Source organism: Anser cygnoides, chromosome 5, assembly GCF_040182565.1.
Source record: "Anser cygnoides isolate HZ-2024a breed goose chromosome 5, Taihu_goose_T2T_genome, whole genome shotgun sequence".
Lineage (NCBI taxonomy): Eukaryota > Metazoa > Chordata > Aves > Anseriformes > Anatidae > Anser > Anser cygnoides.
The window spans coordinates 43,364,776-43,381,953 of NC_089877.1; the positions used below are offsets into that span (position 1 = coordinate 43,364,776).

General features: G+C 46.6%; 1 protein-coding gene across 3 annotated transcripts; it reads right to left on the reverse strand.

Annotated features, from left to right (window-relative positions):
- Window positions 1–1,990: 1,990 nt before the first annotated feature.
- Window positions 1,991–17,093, reverse strand: ANGEL1 (angel homolog 1). 3 transcript variants are annotated; one of them, XM_013185586.3, is made up of 10 exons: window positions 16,963–17,093; window positions 12,609–13,208; window positions 11,868–12,094; window positions 11,206–11,275; window positions 9,995–10,428; window positions 9,157–9,283; window positions 8,206–8,316; window positions 7,384–7,453; window positions 6,773–6,936; window positions 1,991–5,930 (listed from the first exon to the last, which is right to left on the reverse strand). In XM_013185586.3, exons 2-10 carry the CDS (start codon window positions 12,973–12,975, stop codon window positions 5,761–5,763), a joined length of 1,740 nt encoding a protein of 579 aa, XP_013041040.1. In that variant the 5' UTR covers window positions 12,976–13,208; window positions 16,963–17,093; the 3' UTR covers window positions 1,991–5,760. The 3 variants fall into 3 exon arrangements, with proteins under 3 accessions (XP_013041040.1, XP_047915700.1, XP_066854237.1); XM_048059743.2 differs by lacking the exon at window positions 16,963–17,093 and adding an exon at window positions 14,629–14,780; XM_066998136.1 differs by lacking the exon at window positions 16,963–17,093 and adding an exon at window positions 14,443–14,597.
- Window positions 17,094–17,178: the final 85 nt, after the last annotated feature.

Sequence of the window (17,178 nt, forward strand, 5' to 3'; positions counted from 1 at the left end):
CTGTAGACATACGGGTCAGGTTGCTTGCTAGACAAAGAGTGAAAGAGGCAGAACTTGCTACAGCTGAGATTAAAAAAAACTTTCTGCTCACTCTTAGGTCAGACATTCCCAATGATACTGACAGTTTCTGCAATTCTAGGTTTTTAAGAAAATTAGAGATTACACTATTGGGACCTCACTGGAAAACCTTTGTTGGGGAAAAAATATACAACTCAGTTAAGCAGTAATTAAAAAAAAAAAGTCAGCTACTAGGCTGAGAAGCCCAAGACTGCAAAACTTAAAGATCTCACATTCATAGAAGCATAGAGAAATCCATTTGTGAGAAAATGGGACTAAGCCTTAAAAGCACTATCCATGCAAGGACTGCAGGAGTATGGAAAGCAAAGGAACATGACATGCTAGTGTCATGACGGTGGCTAGTCCATTAGAGACTTAAATAGTTGAGTTGGCTTTCCTGACTTATATTTTTATTTTGGCAAAGACTGATTTCTACCCTAACTCTAACCACTTTTTTTTTTTTTTTGGGGGGGGGGGGGGGGGGGGGGGGGGGGGGGGGGGGGGACGGCAGGGGAAGAGAATAGCTTTAGGATAACAACTGCATTCGACTCCCAGTGCAGGAGCAACACCCGAAAGTGGACAGTAACTGAATAAATAAGCTTAGGACTGATGTGGAAAGCTTTTCATCCATGAAAAGAAAAGTCATTGCAGACTAAAAAAAACAAACAAAGTAACATTGCTAAGGCTTGATGTCAAGTCTTTTCTGTGTATAAAAGGAAAGATTGCATGGAACAAATGCATCTTTTGTTGTAGCACATGCCAGCTTCTAGCCCAGTCTTTTACCCATTTGTCACCTCAGCACCTTGAAAGTTGCTCTGTGTGTCTAACCAAAGTTAAGAAAAGTTTTCCAGCTCCACTATACAGCATTCCTATTCCCTTAGAGCACAAGAATGCGCAGGCTAGATCTGAAGTAAATAAATAAAAGGGAAAAGAGCTTCAAGACTAGAATGAATTTTCAGTGGAAGCTGGCAGATAACTTGCCATAACAGAAGCCAAACTTGCACAACTGACAAAAGCAAGGAGCTTGAGGCATAACGGGCATCTGTGTTAGCATTATAGCAGGCAAGTTCGCTACAGAAACTCAGTATCACGCTTTGAAACATGATGCAGTACCTCCGATGGCAACGATCGGCCAGCTTGTGCACCTCAATGTGACAGAGATACAAAAAGCACTACAACCCAGGCAGCTACAGTCTGGCAGGGAAGAGGTCACAGACAGCAATTCAATTAACTTGCACAACGGGAAGCCTACTGAAAGGAGATGGTATCCCACAAAGGCTTGTACGCTCCTTTAGATGAGCCACAAAAAGGCTTCATCTGCATTTGGATGAACCCTAGATGTTTGCAAAGTCCTAACTGTACATTCAGCAAACATTCATTAGTAAGGTGGTAACAATGGGAGGAAAAATTGCACTCTAACAGAGCCCTGACCTGCAGACTGTTTGCTAAGATAATCACTCTCAAAAATCATTAGGGGCAGGACAAGTACCTTGATCTGCTCTTAAAAGAGTATCTCCGAGATGCAGTTTTTCCTCAGAGCATTTAACAGACTCTAGAGAAGAGGAACTACGGTCCTTTGATCTGTGCTTCACAAAGCAGGTGGCACAAAGGGCACTAACAGTAAATCTTGATTTTTTTTTGTTTTGTTTTTATTTAACAAGAGTTATTCCTATCTAAGTGTTGATTTCAGAGCTCCCATCCCTCCCACTTAACTCTTCAGAGATGAGGGGAGGGGAACTCACTATCTTATGGCTTGACACTGTTAAAATGTTGAGTTTATAATACGACTTACCCCTAAAGAATTCACCCATAGCTTCTAAATGAAGAAATAAACATCATTAACTTAGAAAGATAAATGGATCTGGCAGTCATGGGAAAACAGCTGCCAGAAAGATACCTCATAAGGAAAAGGCATAGAGAAAAAAGACCTCAAGCAGCAGCCAAGGTTCATTTATTGACAAAAGGACAGAAATTAGAGCAATTACACTGTTTACCACTCCCCCATCCCATATATTTTGGAGAATTGATTATAAAGGGCGTCCTCCTGAAGTGATGAGCTCACGACTCTGAGAAAGTTAAAGAAGTTGGACTTCCATCTAAACAGTGTAATTAATTACAGCCTAGCAGCTGTGGTGCAATTTAAGCTGTTGTCTAGCAAAGATACTTTGTCAAATCTGTGTTTGCCTCTACAGCTGCATGTCCCTGCAGCTTAGGAGACTGATTACAGGGTAGGTTTGCATGCTGCCAGTGGTCTCTGGCATCCCTTTCCCTAAGTACCAATCTCCCTGAGTTCTCTCTACAACACTACTGAGAATGTGAGGTAGATGACCCTACCTCTGTAACACCTCTTTCTGATTGTAGATATTCCTGTTCGTAATCGTTTACAGGCCTCTCTGTAATTTATCAGAAAGCTATGTTAATTGCAAATACTAAGATTTAGGTCAAGAAGCAGTGTTAAGAGTCTGGAATCTCTTAATTCTGCTTCCCACCTCAAGGTGGTTGCTCATTACCACAGTCTGTTATTATATCACTATGTGATATTCTCAAAGCATCAAAGATGCATTATTTTCCCCCTACAACTATGTAATAGTTGCCATGTTGGTGGCAGGGACTATTTCCATCCATCCCACCCACAGACTCCCCCTGTAGTCTCCAACAGCCAGAGGCACTCACAGGTCTCCCAACTCTGAATTGCTCTAGAGCAGCTATTCCTCTTTCCTGAAACAGGGCAAGTCTGTAGGGTCTACAGCAGAGCTACAGGGACAGTAATCGAAACAACCACAGCAATCAACTGTAGCGGTCCTGCATTTCTGCAAGTTTCACCCGTGAATGCCCAAGGAAACATATGCGAGCCAAGGCTTTGGGAGCTGCAAGGCTCTGAGCTTTCTAACCCTCAGCAAGAAGAAATGGAAGATTTGCAGGCATTGTCCTGGGGTTTTTAAGCATATGGCTCTATACCCACAGTGTTCAGCAGCTTAACCATTCCAAGTCCATACCATAAAGTTTCATGTATTGAAAGTGTTAGGCTGACCTGTGGAACAGATTCTCCAGCAAAATATATCTGGAACCTTAAAGCCTCCCTGACAGATGCCTTCGTGCAAGATACACAGAAGAAAAGTCAAGTCTTTGGTCTAAATGAAATGGAAGAAGCACTTGTGATGCTCGAGCACAGCTCCTATGCCTCAGGTACGTCACAAAACTGGCAGGGTGCTTGGGCAACCAGCTCATCTGACAGCGTACGGTGCACATGGGGCAGAGGGTCAGTAGGCCTAACACACACACACACACACACCACCCCCTTCATTAACTGACCATCAGACCAGGCCAGCAGTTACAACCAAAGCAAAGGGTCAACATTTTAAGTGACAGCACTATGTGTCACAGTGTTTTTTTGTTTTGCTTTTGATTGGTTGTTTTTAAACCTTCAGGGTCTTCCCAGTTTCCCTTTCCAATGTTACCAGCTGGTGGGAGTTATCTGCTACCAGGCTGCTTTCTGGCAACCTGCAAACAGCCTGGCAGAAAAATAAAGCTCCTAGTTGCACAGATTTCCCTTTCCTCCCCTCCTTTCACAAATAAAACCAATTATAAAATCCAAGTTAAAATACCTACACAAATTAGTGCAACTCTCAAAATAAACCATCCCCAGAAATACACAGCTCTGCATCCCTCCCCAGGTACAAGCACACCAGTGTCAGACCAGAGCTGTTACCTGTCAAATGTAGGCCAAACAAAGCTGCAAACATACTCACCCCCAGGTGTCTGTTCACTTATACAGATTCCTACACGTTATCCCAGCTGGTACAGCCAAAGCCATCCACACATCACCAGGCAAATGCCACACCATGTGGCAGGGGCAAGGATATGCAGCTCGTATACAGTCATATGGGGACAGAACACAGCCCCCACCCCTTGTTCCTGTGGTTCACAGAAATCAGCTGTAAAGGATCAGCAGCATTTGCTTTTTTTGGAAGAAAGGGAAGGGTTCTGGAATGCAACCCATTTTGCAAGATAACCCGAGGCCAAATAGACCCCATCTGGGATCTGAGGATGCGATAGGAGAACCGCTTCTTCCCTCTCCTCACCCTTTGTTACTACTATCTTGTGTAGCTAATTCATGTTCTCCTCTTTCATATCCCAGCCAGAAAAGCCTTGTTGAGCAAGTCCTCAAAGAGTTTAGCTACCAGTAGCACAAGCTGCTGCAGTTACTTTGTGTTTTTTTTTCTTAAATTAGAAACATTTTATTTTTCAATAAAGAAAGTAACATTTAAAATACGAAACTCCCCCAATGTGACACAAAAAGAGGAAATGATATTTCAAGTCTTTTTGTATGCTCTCACAAAAATCCGACTGAGGCAGGACAAGATTTCCCGGCCCCATTTGTGAGCAGAATGTTAGAAATGTTTCTGTCAATATTGCTCCCATCTCTTACAGCAAAACCGAGCACCAGAAGTCATGCTGAACTAGGGAATCTGCCCTAGGAACAGGTACAGTTCTGTCGTATTTGTGCTGTCCAGGTCACTGCTGAGAAAACTACACTAACCGGACCTCAAAGGTACACTGGGATCCGAGTGACTAAATCTGCCTCGAAGAACAGAGCCTTCCCCTCCCTCCCAACGTCTGTCAAGAGACAGGAGTCAGTCCTGTGGGTTCTACCTAAGCATGGCTAGCTCAGAAAGCTGGGAGCCTGGCCCAGCGGGATGCCGCAGGTTGGCTATTTGTCCTGAGAGGCCGAACAAAATAGGGAGGACACAGAAAGTGAAGGGCAAGTGAGAATCTCTTCAGCTCTTCCATTTGATGGCTCTGCTTCCTCTGATACACATTCCATTTTCACCTCTCTTTTCGGAGCTACAGACTCCTGGGGTCGTTACGCCTTACAAGACAGTTTTCTTCATCTGACGTTCACTGGGATGATCTTCGCCCTACAAGTTTCCTAGGAACCATTCCAAGACTGCCAGAAAGGAAGGGAGTCTTTCCCAAGGCCTCTAGGCTTTTGGTAGATCTAGAGCTCCTGTGGGTGGCTCTGTAGAACCCCTGGCTCCATTCCTAGCAATCCCCTTCCCTGGACCACTAGACACAGTAGGGAGCTTCCTGATGAAAGGGCTCAACTATACATTTTTTTCTGCCAGCAATGCAGCCCTTATAATTACTAAGTAAAAGCAATTTCTAAGCAGTTAGCAGAACCACTGCTCCCAAAGGCAACACCACTAGTTCCCAAGGGACCACGCTTCATAACCTATCACCCAGAAATTAAAAGAAACATTGTTTTGGTGTGAAAGAATATTGGTGTATACATGCCCTGCTGCTTGGTAGCAATGAACCGAACAGAAGTGGACAGCATTGCCTATTTCCCCAGTCCCTGAAGATCTTATCACAGGACAAATAAACATGGGAGTGAGGTTGGTTCCTGCGGCACTAACACATCTGCTAAACGAAGCTGTGGAACAAGGATCCCTTTAAGAGGTGACAATGCCTGAACATTACCAGAAACCCACTGGAAAGAGTTCAGGTTTGCAGAGACCCACAAAATACCAACACAGGAAGGGCTCCAACTCTTTCATCCCTGTTTTTTATGAGGGTGTTAACGGGAGAAAAGGACTCTTAGGGCATGACAAAAATAAGAGTTTTCTTGCAAGCAGGTTGTGCATCCAGAGTCTCAAACTGCTGCATTCAAAACAGCTTTTCTTTAAGGAAAGGGGACGATCACTAACCCTCTCTGAGGCTGGAGACCTCCAAGCCAAAGCTAGCCAGCAGGCAGAGATGATCAGATGAACAAAAAGGATTTGGTAAGCCATTTGCCATCAACAAGACATCTTCAGAGAGAAGGGAAAGGCGGCCAAGTAGCTTCAGGACTCCATCCCGGTACAGCCTGCGACCTGACAAAGTGGAAAGAAACATCAGCTGAAGGCTGGTGCTGTATGTTAACTCTACAGACTTTCAGAGGGATGCTTGTCAATGGTTTCTGATCCTTTTCCCAATGAAGGAAGACATCCTGCACAAACTTTGCATGCACCTTTGGGTCTAGATGTGAAAGCAGTGAGCATCCTGTAATACTGCAATTCAATGGTTTCATATGCTTGCAGGTGCAGGAATCAAGAATATGTTAAATTCACCAGGCAGCTGCTTACAGTGGAATGAAAGGAGCTTCCTATAAATCCTAGAAATAGCTTCAGATTTTCCCCCGAGGAGGAATTCATCCCTTCACTCCACCTCCTTCTCAAAGTTGACTAACATAATGCAAACCATGTCAGAGGCAGTTCCTGGATGCACTTACATGTAGTCTTTCATCAGCTTAACTGCTGTGTCAGGAAGTAGACAGGTACTATCGTTGTAACAAGAGTCACCTCCTTCTAAGGACAGTGTGCGGTCTCAGTCAGACTGGGAGTCCAAGCCTTGAACTTAGGACTCAGCACTGTTTGTTACCAGGAGCACAAGTAGACAGATAGACAAAGGAAGCAGAATGCGTTCTCTTCTGGCTTCCTTAGAAGTCTACATGAACCTCATCTGAGCAGCCTCAGTTTTTCCACACCAAAGACAAATACTGTCTTCTTGTGATACCTGAACAAATGTTGCTTCCCCTTTGTGCATCACTTCCAAGTCACACCTTGTAGACCTACCCCAGACCAATGAAATGCTCTGTCCAGCACAGAGCTGCATTGTTATACCTCACAGCCCTCTCCCAGCACCACAGGGATAATCCCTGTATTGCCACACTCACCCCCTCTGCTCCCATTTTCCACAGGCTCTGCTGAGTAGAAGATATAATCAACGGTAGCACCAAGTCCCATGGGCATGGTTGTGACCTCTGGGCGTCCCCTCTGTGGCAGGAAGTGGCTGTAGACAGAGGTCAGGTTGAGGCCATGCTGGATAACACCTGAAGACCTGCACATGAACAGCCAGAATTTACCAAGAAAGGAAAGAGGACGATGCAGTGTTCAGTGTTGCAGTCACAGCTGAAGTTGGATGTTCCTTTGCTGTTGGAACTCTCCAAACTATTTGTGTGTTTGAGAACACATACAGAAAGACAACCTTTCTGAATTATTCATTCCCCTTGCACTGAAGACAAAGCAGACTACAAACTTACCTTGTCTCCAATACCCTGTCCTGTCTATGCCCTTCATTCTTGGCCTCACCAACCCGATGCTGACAGCACAGTGCCCAGAAGCTGGGAAAACCCTGGGTGGAGGTGGATCTGGCTGTTCCAGACAGCCCTCCTTATTCTCTTCCACCCTTACGTTTATTTCTGTCTTTACTTTAGTCAGATTTTCAGCACTGAGGAAAACGAGACAGGGTTTGAAGAGCAGGACCACTGAAGGTGCATTCAGTTACCTTGGAATGAGTGGCTGGAGATCTGGGTCATTCACTACGGCAGCGTGCTTGGGCCAGTATGCAGGGCGGTCTGCAAGAGAGCAGAGATTCCAGACAAACCTACGTAAATACTGGAAAAGGCTGCTCATCCCAAGTCTGAGAAGCTTCTCCTGAGACCAAACAAATTCTTTTGCCCAAGAAGAGCAATAGCTTGTAGTCAAAGGCACCTTAAAGAAAATTATTCAAAGGAAAGCCCAGCTCTAAGACTAACAGGAACATCCTGATAGCAGATCACTGCAAACAACTGAGAAGTCATATTCTGTCCTATTAAGGACATGTCCCTAAAGCATTTAATACTTTCAAAGCCCAGAGTAGTTTAACCTTTAATCTCAAGGTCATTTGCCTTAGCCTACAGCTTACACAAAGGACAACTAAGAAAGGCTGAACAGAAATGGAGAGCAGAAACAGCCATGCTGCAAAGCCCAGGGATGAGGCAGTGCCTACTGGGTACCAGCATCCAGAGACATCCATGTTGCAGCCATTGCGACATGATGGTCTTTTCTACTGCAACAAAAACCTTGAGGTGGTGAAAAAAATGCCTTTGTCAGCAACAGCATCAAAAAGAGCCTGAATCTCCATGCATCTCAAGGAACACTGTCAATACTGCAAGACTCACTACTATGCAAGGACAGTAAGACTGTCCTCTGAGTTCTTGTGGAATCCATTAGTAATCACACAGCCACAAAATGCTACCCTTCTATCTTGACCTTTTCTCACCAGGCATCAGTTTTTCATCAAAATCCAGCTAGGAGAGTCATGAGCTGAAAAATAACCCATTAATACCTGGTTTAGCATCTGTCACACCTTCCAAGAGGACTAGTTGTGGTGGTCGTTCACAGGCAACATCGCAAAAATGGAACTGGAGCAGGAAGTCCCGGCTGTACTTACGTCTGCCTGCAAACAGAAACACAATTTAAGGGAATAAAATGTCTCCAGCAAAGTCACATCTACAGGGGACATCTACATACTATTTAGACCTCTTTCGCCTGAGAGAGATTTTCGAGCCCAAGCACCCTTATGCCACGAGAATAGGAAATAATCTAAGCACAGAACAGAGCAGATACATCAGTGTAGAAAAACAGAGCATTTGGCTAATACATCCATCATGGTCAGCACCTTGATTAGACAAATTAAGAATGTCTTCTCTGAAACTCTACTAGTTCAAAGGACTTTTAGGCAGACTGGCTAGCTTGTAATTTGAGAAAACTCAAGTCTGATTAAAAAGAAAGAACAGTTCTGCAGATCAGGATGGATGCAAGTTTTACATTCAAGCTTCCAACAAAAGCTATTTAGCATGGGCTCATTTTTTTGATCCTCTCTAGAAATAGTCAGGGATACATTGTTTTAAAGCGAGCTCTTGGTGATTACTTAATAACAGTATGCAAACACTGCCCAAAACTGCTCATACAAACACATGCAGCTAAAAGCTGTGGCTGCTGAAGATCATTCCCAAATGCAGAAAAGCTAAAATGTGGGAATATAAAAGAGGTACGGAGGGCTTTGGTTACTTGCAAGGGACCATTCAGCTGTTGACTAGAGAAAGATGCCAATTGGGCTGCAGCGATAGACTCCAGAAAAATTAAATTTAATTCACATACCAAGAAAAAAGGATAGAAGAAGAGAATCATTGCTGACTGCCTCATATAACACACGCCTCAGCTACTCAGAGAGTCAGCAAGGCCCATAGACTCCCCAGCCTTAGCAAACATGTTCCCAGTTCACACCGGAGCTCACCCAGTTTCTTTGGCTGGCACCGAGTAACATATTGGCAGTTGTCTGTTACACCCAGTGAACATGGCCACAGCGGGGCCACCAGTTTCCGTGAATGCAACTGCTGGGAAAAGTCTTCCTGACCGGACACCTGCAAGGAGGCAAGAAACAGGAGGAGAAATATCAGTAACACATAGCAGAACTTTTGCAAGTTGCAAGCTATAGACAATACATGTATACACACTCACCAAGAGCAAAACAGGAGAATGCCCTCATAGAAAGACATGAAATAAGCCATTTAGAAGGTAGTGCAGATATTATAAACCTTCAGCTCTGCAGGATGGATACAATTACCTAGAAGTCTCATGACCAGATATATTTGGCGGACATCCATTACTGAGCTGATGAGTTAGCTCGAAAGCCAGTAATGAAATTGAGCACGGATACACATTAACAAGTACCCACTGGAGCAGTCTAGCATAGGTGCCCATTTCACGAGCAAAACTGTTTTCACATCAAACATCTACGCATAATTTCAGTGTGTCTTGGTGGAGTTGTACTCCCCTACACTTCTAGTCACCTAGGCACAAAAATCCCATAGCAAGGGAGAACCAGGACCTGAAATTAAGTGTCTGTTATCACTGGTTTGCCTCAAGAGAAATGACAAAAGGTGAATTGGAAACAACATGCACACATCTGTCTGCTCCTTTCCTCAGCAGTGCTTGAGGCATTGAGGATGAGTCCTGAATAACTCAATTTAATATCGAGACTACTTCCTCATGAGGGATAAAAATACAGCCATGCATTTCCCCAGCAGCACGCAGCAAAAAGCTATGCAATCCTAGCTCTGGCTGGCACCTACCTTCCAGGCTGGCATCCCGTGATAGGAAAGCTGACCATTCCGGATGAATTTGTAAAGTGGAGAATCAGGTACAGAGTTCAGGTCTCCACATAAGATGACAGGATAGTAGCTGCCTTCAGGAGTTTTTGCAATCTTGTCAATCTCTGCTAGGAGCAAGGCCATCTGGGCAAGTTTGATATCTCCCCGCCGGGGATTGAACAACACGTGAGTGTTGGCCACGCACAGAGGACTGACTGCCTTCAGATCGAGACCCTCTGGGAGCAGAGGCTGTAGCAGCAACACCAAGCCCACGTTATCCCGATTGAGGACGTCCAGGCCAGGGCGGAAATACTCTATGGGGCTGACGCTGATCAGCTGGAACCTGCTGTCCTTAAAGCACACTGCACAGCCATCGGTCTTTCTCCCAGTCCTCCGTTTATAGAAGCATGCAAAGCCTGAAAAGAAACCATCATGCATTAAAAGCTGATCTGGCCACAACCTTAGGCTCTCCCTCCATCACTGGAGAGTTCAGTAAGTCTGTGCAGTCCAAGAGGCTCCCACTACAATTTTGGGAGAATGAAATTCAATCTGGGAAACCTGTCCAGAAGGATGATTTCTCCAACCCCTATGCAATCCTATCTTGCTAATTTTCACACTGTTTTCTACAACAGAACTTGGGTGTAACTACAGAAATCATCCATCACTGGCCAACAAAGCAACCCTACTTGTGACAAACTGGTTGCTTAGTTACATAACATTTTACATTCCCCGTCAGCATTCCTTAAGGTCTCAGTTCCCACTAGCTATAAGCAATGTTGGGGCACATAACAGGATTCATTGCTTGGGAGGCATGGACTCCAACCTCTACTCCTTTGGGTACAACATTTTGTACAATACAATTGCTCCTTTCATGATGCCCTGGGTACAGCATTATACCCAATTCTGTCCCAGTAATCACAGTTTATCATTCATAATCGTGAGTCTTTTCTCTCTCTTTGTCCTTCTAGGACTCACTCGATTTTGTTACTCTGATCTGTCAAGTAGGAGAAAGACCAGTCAGAAAAGAAAGGGTGAAGCTCTAGGCAGACAGCTCAGAAGTAGGGCCAGCAGCTGCTCAGAGAAAAAGGAAGAAGAGTTCTATGAAGACTGAGTGCTTTGAAGACATTAGGCAGGAAGAACTGCTTGGCCAGTCCCACGAGTCGTAGGTACAGACACACAAACGCAGGACGTACCCATTTTCTTGAATGTTGGTTCCAGCTGCTCCCAGTAATGGTTCTCTTGCACCTCCTGGAGACACAGAACCTGGAAGGAAGGCAGAGACCTCACTCGCTCCACCAGTATTTGCCAGTTACCTTGTTTTGGGGAAGGAAGGAAGGAAGTGCAAAAGTGCACTCATACTAACCCTGCAAACAGAAAGGCCATCACTGCAACTCTGTCCTGTACTCCCCAGCTCGAGAATGACAACTTTCTGGGTCACATTAGCTTATCATTCAGTTATCCAGTGATGAGGTAAAAGATCCTTCATCACGCCAATAGAGAAAGTCACGAAGTCCTCTCCTATGCAGGCTTCACCTCCTGTGCTGCCCTGCAAGCCTGTCCCTTCCCTCCCAAAAATGCATTACCTCTTCTTCCACTTCTGCTGTTTACAAAGTTAACCCCTGCTATCAAAGTATTACTAGTTGCTAGAGAAACACAGTCAAAACAAAACAGGCACCCAAAAAATATATACTCGAGGCCTCAATTAGTCTCAGAGGAATCAGCACTGAGTTATCAAGTAGCATCTTCCTAGGACTTCCCCCACCCCTATTAAACAAACAAACAAACATGCTGTTAGATCAAACAAGAAATTAAAATGCTGGTGATAGGGATGTGGAAGAGGCTCAGTCATACTCACATCAGGATCCCAGTGCTGGATCTCCTGTAAGAGGTTTGGAAGGCGGTAGTCCCAGTTCAGGATGTCTGGAGGACAGTGTAGGTAAAGATCATGGCCCTGTTCCACCAGGTCCTGGGCCAGGATGTTGTAAGACATGACTCGAAATTCAAAGAGAGGAGTATTTTTTGAAGCCTGCTCTAGGTCACAAGGCTGGACAGAAAGATCCTCCCAGTCTCTCCATAAAATTTCTACAGGCAAGAGACAAAAAAGCCAAATTACAGCCATGTTGGGTACCCTCCTGATACTTTTGTTTCCCTGAGACCCAGAATACAGCCAATCTCATTCTCTTGGCTTGAGCAAACCCTCACCCACTTCGGGTTTTGGATGCTTTCTTTGGATTCCTTTGGATACCTGTCAATGAGGATGGGTTAACAGAAGACCAGACTGAGCATACTGAAAAATTCAACCAACTTTTGGGTGCTTTCTGTATTTTCCAGGCACAGTTCCTGGGAAATTAACATATCAATATCCAGACACTCTAAAAGCAGAGATGACCAGCTGAAACCAGCCCTGCCTCAGCAAAAACTTACTTTGTAGCTTTCACTAGCCGATCTTGTCAATTCTATCCAAACTGATACAATCACTGTGTTACAGACAGGAAGCCCAGACCCATTCACCTTACCCAGACACAACAACCTAACCAGGTTCCCTACAAATACAAATTCCCAACTAAACATTAGATTCAGAGCTGTTGCCACTGACCGTGGTAGGGTACCTCCTCCAGGAGAGGACAAAATTGTACTGCATCCTGAACGGGCCAGGCAGGGGGCTCCGTTGGCACCATCTCTGCACCACCTGCTAAGCTCCATGCCAGCACGGCTGGGTCTTCATGCTGTCCTCCTACACCGACAGGGGCACAGCCTGCTATCTGGTGATCCGTCTGTGGCACCACAGCTGCCCAAGGAGCGCTGCCTACTACAGCCACTGTCTCCTCCTCCGGTAATTTTTCCAGTTTAGTCACTGCGTGATCTTGTGGTTCTGAAGAAGCCAAGGCACATAGCTCCGTAAGCTGCTGACCGGCACACCACGTGACTTCTGGAGCCGAATTCAGGTCGCTGAGGCTACTCATCAATAGCTCTGAACCTTCTAACCAGTCACTAGTGAGTGTAGCTGATACTTTCCCCACTGCTGGAGGACTCTCACTGGCTGGCAGATTCCCTGCTCCTTCCTCCAGCCACTGCTGGAGTAGAGCTTCTTGCTCTTCCTGGACCAACTTTCCTCTGGTTGCAGCAAAGATGCCTTCTATCTGGGTGGACGTGCTCTTCGCCAGAAGCACATTCTTTCGACAGGTAAAGAAAGCATCTGCCATTAAAAAAAAATAAAATTAAATTAACATAATACAAATGAAAAGCCTTTTCCACTCACTTTTTTTCCCAACGCATTTGCATTGTAGCTCAGTGCAATCCAACCATTCAGCATGACAACCCAAACAAGTGACTCCCCTGAAGTAGTTACGGTCTAAATAACTTACCCTGCCTCTTAATGCTAGGCCACAGTCCAATTCTAGTTATATTAGTCAAAGTCACTGAAACTGTACAGCACAACAATGGCTTTACCAGCTCCACAGAATGCAGTTCTAACTTGTGCAGCACCACAGCCGAGTTAAAAGGTGCTGTGGAAATTGTACCTGCTCTCAACAACACGTGTGAAGGCACAGCCTGTAGAAGTTAGCTGACGGGGTGCATGGGTTACGAAGCCAAGTGCTTGTAGATGACCACTTGGAGGAAGTTTCTTTCCAGGGATTCAGTAAAAATGGTAAGGTAAGAGGCCTTAAGGTAAGAGGCCTTAAGGTAGTTACATAAAATAAGAACGTGCTACAAAAGAAAAACTGTTCTGTAATTAAGAGATGAAAAATAAAGAAGTAGAGGGACAGACATCAACAATTAAAAGCCTTATTAGAGAGAATATATGCACAGAAGGAGTCCTGGTAAGGATTTTAAAACACCTGATGATTGATATATGTGATTAAAAAAAAGATAATCTGCTGTTCACATAACACTCTTGGATGTATTAATATCAGTGGTGTACAACAGAAAAAGGCAGGGACTCTTTCCACCTGTACTGACATCGGAGATGACGCACTGACCCCTTGCTAGGAATTGCACACAAACACCGGTCCCTGCTGTTGACAAGCAATTCCCTTTGTCTACACATCGCTTTTTCTGCTGAGGTACCCCTGCAACAGCCGCCCCGCGCAGTAGCGCACGGGGGTCAGCAACACCTCTGTGCTCTCGCCGCCACCCCCTGCCAGGACAGGCCCAGCCGGGGGGCGGCTGCACGCCACCCAGGCAGCGGGGCCGGGAAGGCCCCCGAGGAGGCCGCCCGCAGCCCCCCGACACCCGCCCCGCGCCCCAGGGGAAGGCCCCGACGCCTCGGGGCGGCCGCAGGCCCCTCTGCCCCTCTCCCGCACCGGGGAAGCGGCCGCAGGGGGAGGCCGCCGGGGCCCCGCCGCCGCCCCCCGCAGCCCGGCGGCAGGGGAAGGGGCGGAGGGGGGGAGCCGGGCCCCGCCGCTGCCGCCCGCCCGGGGCCGCGTTACCTCGCAGGGCCCGGAGGAGCCGCGCGGCCGGCAGCAGCACGTAGCACAGCACGGTGCCGATCATAGCGCCCGTGCGCGGCCCGGCCTCCTCCGCCGCCGGCCCGGCCCCAGCGAGGCGACGCCGCGGCACGGCCCCGCCTCAGCCCCGGCCTCGCGGCACGGCCCCGACCCCGCGCCGGCACTCACCGTGCCCGGGCCGTCCCCTCGGCCCGCCGCACCGGGACGCGACGGGGCCTGTCCCGGGCCAGGGGTGGTGGCACCGGGGCCGGGTGACGGCGGCCGGCTGACCCCGCCGCCCCGGGGGCGTGTTCCCGAGCCAAAGGTTTCGCCCTCTGTTCTGCAGCAGCCCGGGAAGTCAGTAATAACCCCCTGGGAGGCACCCAGTGAAGTCCCCTTTGCCCCTGCAGGGTTAGGTACTACGCTACCTTACAGGATTTGCAAACCTGTACTCGGGATAGTCGGGGTTTTGCAGAGGGCAGTGTCTGCGTGGACAAACCCCCCGGGAAGGGATTAAATCCACAGCGCAGGAGCGTGTTCTCCTGCAGCGTTTTGCTCACGGCTTATCACAGGTCTGCAAAACCACACGGCCTCGTCTGTGAGCAGACAGGGAGCACCTGCCAAAGCTGAGGCCTGCCACATGTTGAAACTGGGCAATTTCAGGTGAAAGGAGAAGTCCTACTTGAAGTCCACCTTTTTAATATTTTGCTTCGTTCCACATTTTAGTCCGCACAACATCCAAAGGCAATCAGATCAAACTGAGCACCATTTCAGCTCTTTACACCACACGCACATATTTAATGCATTATAGTAATATACAAAATTGTAAAAGCTAACTCAGCTAAACTGCAATAACCTTTAAAATCACACTTGTCATCTGCTAGGGAGCATTTCAATCCTATACCCATAATGCTTATACCTCTCACTTGTTAGAGGTTGATTTCTACTTCAGGTTAATGCTTCTAAAATTTTCAGACAAAACCTTTGTGCCGCCTCTGGTGTTTCCCCTTCTGCTTGGGAAAGACACACAGCACACCTCTGGAGGGTGATCTCACCAGAGATGATCTTCCAAACTCTCTTATCAATGGGCTTTTGCAATAAATTCAACAAGACTCACATCATCCCTGCCTGCTGTGCCGACCAGTGCTGCCAAACTGTGCCCTTGATGGTCACCTGCTTTGTCTCTCCGGTTATTCTCAGACAAACCCTTTCTGAGGGGCGACCTGTCTCTTACACTATTTGTGTATTCTGATCAGTACAAAGGGCGTCCACAGCTAGGACCTGAGCTGATGTAACTAAGTACATAAATAATAATCCAGCCAATGTCATTCTAAAATCTGCAGTTATAAAACCCCACAGATCGTTGTTAGCAAGAAGCACACCGACTACTGCAATGCAGTGCTCTGCTCTGTGGGGTATTCTCAAAGCGATAAGGCAATAAGGTCTTTTTCAAATTGGCAAAGCAATATTTCCAATACCTGCATCTAGAGTTTTACATGGATCACCGTGCAGCGGCATCAGAGCACTTTCTTATTTCTGCTTCGAGTTAGGACCGGATGTGTCATTGAGAGGGAAATTGAGGCACAGAAGCAGTGACCTGTCCCAAAACCCACAGATGTCTCTGGCAAAGCACAGCACTGGACTGCGGCCTCCCATATCCTGCTGTGGGAAGCAAACCTCTGGAAACAATCATTGGTGTCTGCCTAAAGCAGAGGATGTTCTCCAGAGGAAAGATATGCGGCAGCAAGGGCTAGTGACCAGAGAATTTAAACCAAGGCTGTTCTGTGAGAGGAAAGATCAAAGAAAGCATCTGAAGGCCCAGCCCAGTCCACATCAGCCTAATTGGACTGGAATGGGAGAAGAACACTGGCCAGAACCACAGACAAGCATCTCAACAGCCACTGTTGGTTGGCCTATGCTAGAGAAAAATATTTACAAACTTTGGCAATAAAATCAAAGCTGACAGCGGTTATCTGCTTTGGGGTCAAACCTTCCACTGGTTTATGCAGCATGTTTTGTTCTATATATAAAATAACCCTATCATAGCCTCTAATGAGTGGACTAGTTGGAAGGTTTATGTAGAACCTAGGGAAACAAAAACACTAAAAATAACCCATCCCTATGGAAATGGACTAAATGTATGTACCATGTGTGCTTAACCTTTATCAGAAAGCCTCTTGCATTACGATTTTGGTTCTAGCCAAAAAGGAAACATTACAGAGTCCTCAGTATAAGTAATACAAAATAGTAAGTGTTAAGCCAATTTTGGCACCAACATCAGCTGGTGGGATGAATGAATACTTGATTTGAGGCTCCCTTAAGTGCTGACATGTTTACTAGCCACACTGTTACAAATTATATAGGGAAATTGTCAGTAGAGAAGTCCGAATCCATTCAAGACAAAGAGGCTGATACACTCGTTTTGCCCTAAGCTCCTTTAAGACTGCATGTGCTCCGGTCTGACTTTCTCATGGGAAGCTATACAAACCGCGGTGCTAACCCAGAAGGAGGGAGATCTCTCACCAGAAGCCTGGCACCACGCTCCGATATGCCTGGGGGTCTCACAGCCAAAACCTCATCTGCTCTCTTCTCCGTTACCGGGTGCTGATGCGATCCAAGCCCAAGCAGCGCTGGTTTCCCGGAACACCCAGAACCTGCGGTCAGGATGCGGACGTGAGGTCACAGAAGGGCCGAGGGCACCCAAGGGAGACGGGGTTCTCTTAACACCCAGCCAGCCCC